Source organism: Physella acuta, unplaced genomic scaffold, assembly GCF_028476545.2.
Source record: "Physella acuta isolate Inbredline_101_S28 unplaced genomic scaffold, ASM2847654v3 ptg001456l, whole genome shotgun sequence".
In the NCBI taxonomy this organism is placed as follows: domain Eukaryota; kingdom Metazoa; phylum Mollusca; class Gastropoda; family Physidae; genus Physella; species Physella acuta.
This window is the reverse complement of record NW_026732971.1, coordinates 265,835-267,500: the sequence shown is the minus strand read 5'-3', so window position 1 is coordinate 267,500 and position 1,666 is coordinate 265,835. Positions and strand designations below refer to the sequence as shown.

At 39.2% G+C, this 1,666-nt stretch overlaps 1 protein-coding gene across 1 annotated transcript in view; it reads left to right on the top strand.

Moving 5' to 3' along the window:
* The window catches only part of LOC131928025 (multiple epidermal growth factor-like domains protein 6), a 26,201-nt gene extending 25,143 nt beyond the window's left edge, over positions 1 to 1,058 (top strand). Inside the window, exons 15-16 of the mRNA XM_059283917.1 lie at positions 70 to 168; positions 863 to 1,058. Of these exons, the coding sequence (XP_059139900.1) occupies positions 70 to 168; positions 863 to 927 (164 nt within the window). The 3' untranslated portion in view covers positions 928 to 1,058. The remainder of the gene's footprint in view (positions 1 to 69; positions 169 to 862) is intronic.
* Positions 1,059 to 1,666: the final 608 nt, after the last annotated feature.

Genomic DNA, 1,666 nt, shown 5'->3' with positions numbered 1-1,666 from the left:
CATGAACTTTACCTTGCCAAACCATATAAAATATTAAAAATATATTTACATGTTGGAACTATATTCCAGTCTGCCGTAAAGGAACGTGGGGTGTTAACTGTAACAACGTATGCGACCAGCATTGTCCAAAGGGCATCTGTGATCGTATTAGCGGCGCATGTATTCAAGGTAAATAAAATGTAAAGGTGTATATGACACACGCATTTATAATTTAGAAGTTACACGTTTCAAAAGTTTCATTTCTTAACAGTAAGTGTCTCAAAAGTATCGTTTCTCTAATGTACCATGTCTGAATGGTTCAAAAGTATCGTTTCTCTGATGCACCATGTCTGAATGGTTCAAACGTATCGAGTCTCTAACGTACCATGCCTGAATGGTTCAAAATTATCGTTTCTCTAATGCACCATGTCTGAATGGTTCAAAAGTATCGTTTTTCTAATGCACCATGTCTGAATGGTTCAAAAGTATCGAGTCTCTAACCAGAGGCGTAGCGAGGGGGGGGGGGGGGGGCGGGGGGTGCGGACCGCACCGGGTGACACCATTTAGGGGGGTAACACCAAGGCAAAAAATAGCAAAATATATAGAGAAGGGGGGGGGTACAAATCGAAAGTTTGAGGGGGGGTGCAAATCGAAAATTTGAAAGTTTGTCACCGAGAAGGGTTTCTACGCCTCTGGGGGATGACACCATTAAGTGCCGCACCGGGTGACACCCGACCTCGCTACGCCACTGTCTCTAACGTACCATGCCTGAATGGTTCAAAATTACTTGTGCAAGAAACCGACAGCGACTCTTTGATAGCGACAACAACAAAATATTTCGTGGCAACAGTAAATTTATTCGTGAATTCTGTTTCTTTTACAGGGGCTGATATCAAGAAAGAGCTGTTGGATATGATGATGACCGTAATGCTACTAGAACAATTATAGGAACAACTTATAACAAGCAACAGCAACCATTAGAACAACAACCATGAAAAGCAACAACGACAACTACAACCAACAACAAACATGAAAAGCAGCAACAACAACTACAACCAACAACAAACATGAAAAGCAGCAACAACCATTTCAAGTTGTATATGGTGAAATAAATTCACGATAAAAAATGTTTTGAATATTTTTGCAGAAAGTGAAAATGCGAGTTTATTTAATCTAATCTTTGAACAAAAATAGCATTGTGCGCGCAGATGTGAAGAATGAATTGGGGTTCTGTGTATTTAAAAACAATGTATGCACAATAAATTGTAGCAAAAGTGTATAAATTGTCTGACTAAGAGCTCTACTAACTACAAATGTAATAGGTCACATGTAGAACGAACGACCATTTGTATATCTTGCAACATTGTAGTACGATTCATCGTGTTTCCCCCAACGCGTAGGATTATAGCACTATTAACTACAAATACAGTAGAGTAACTACAAAATCAGTAAAGTAGCTACAAATGCAGTAAGGTAACTACAAATGCAATAAAGAGCTCTTTTAGGTTTAAACTAGACTAGACCAAACTAAGCTAGACTAGACTAAGCTAGACTAGATAAAACTAGACTAGAATATACAAAACTAGACTAGACCAAACTAAACTAGACTAGACCACACCAGACTAACAAGAACATACTTGATCTGACTACAGTAGACCCAAGGGCGTAGCGAGGTCGGGTGTCATCC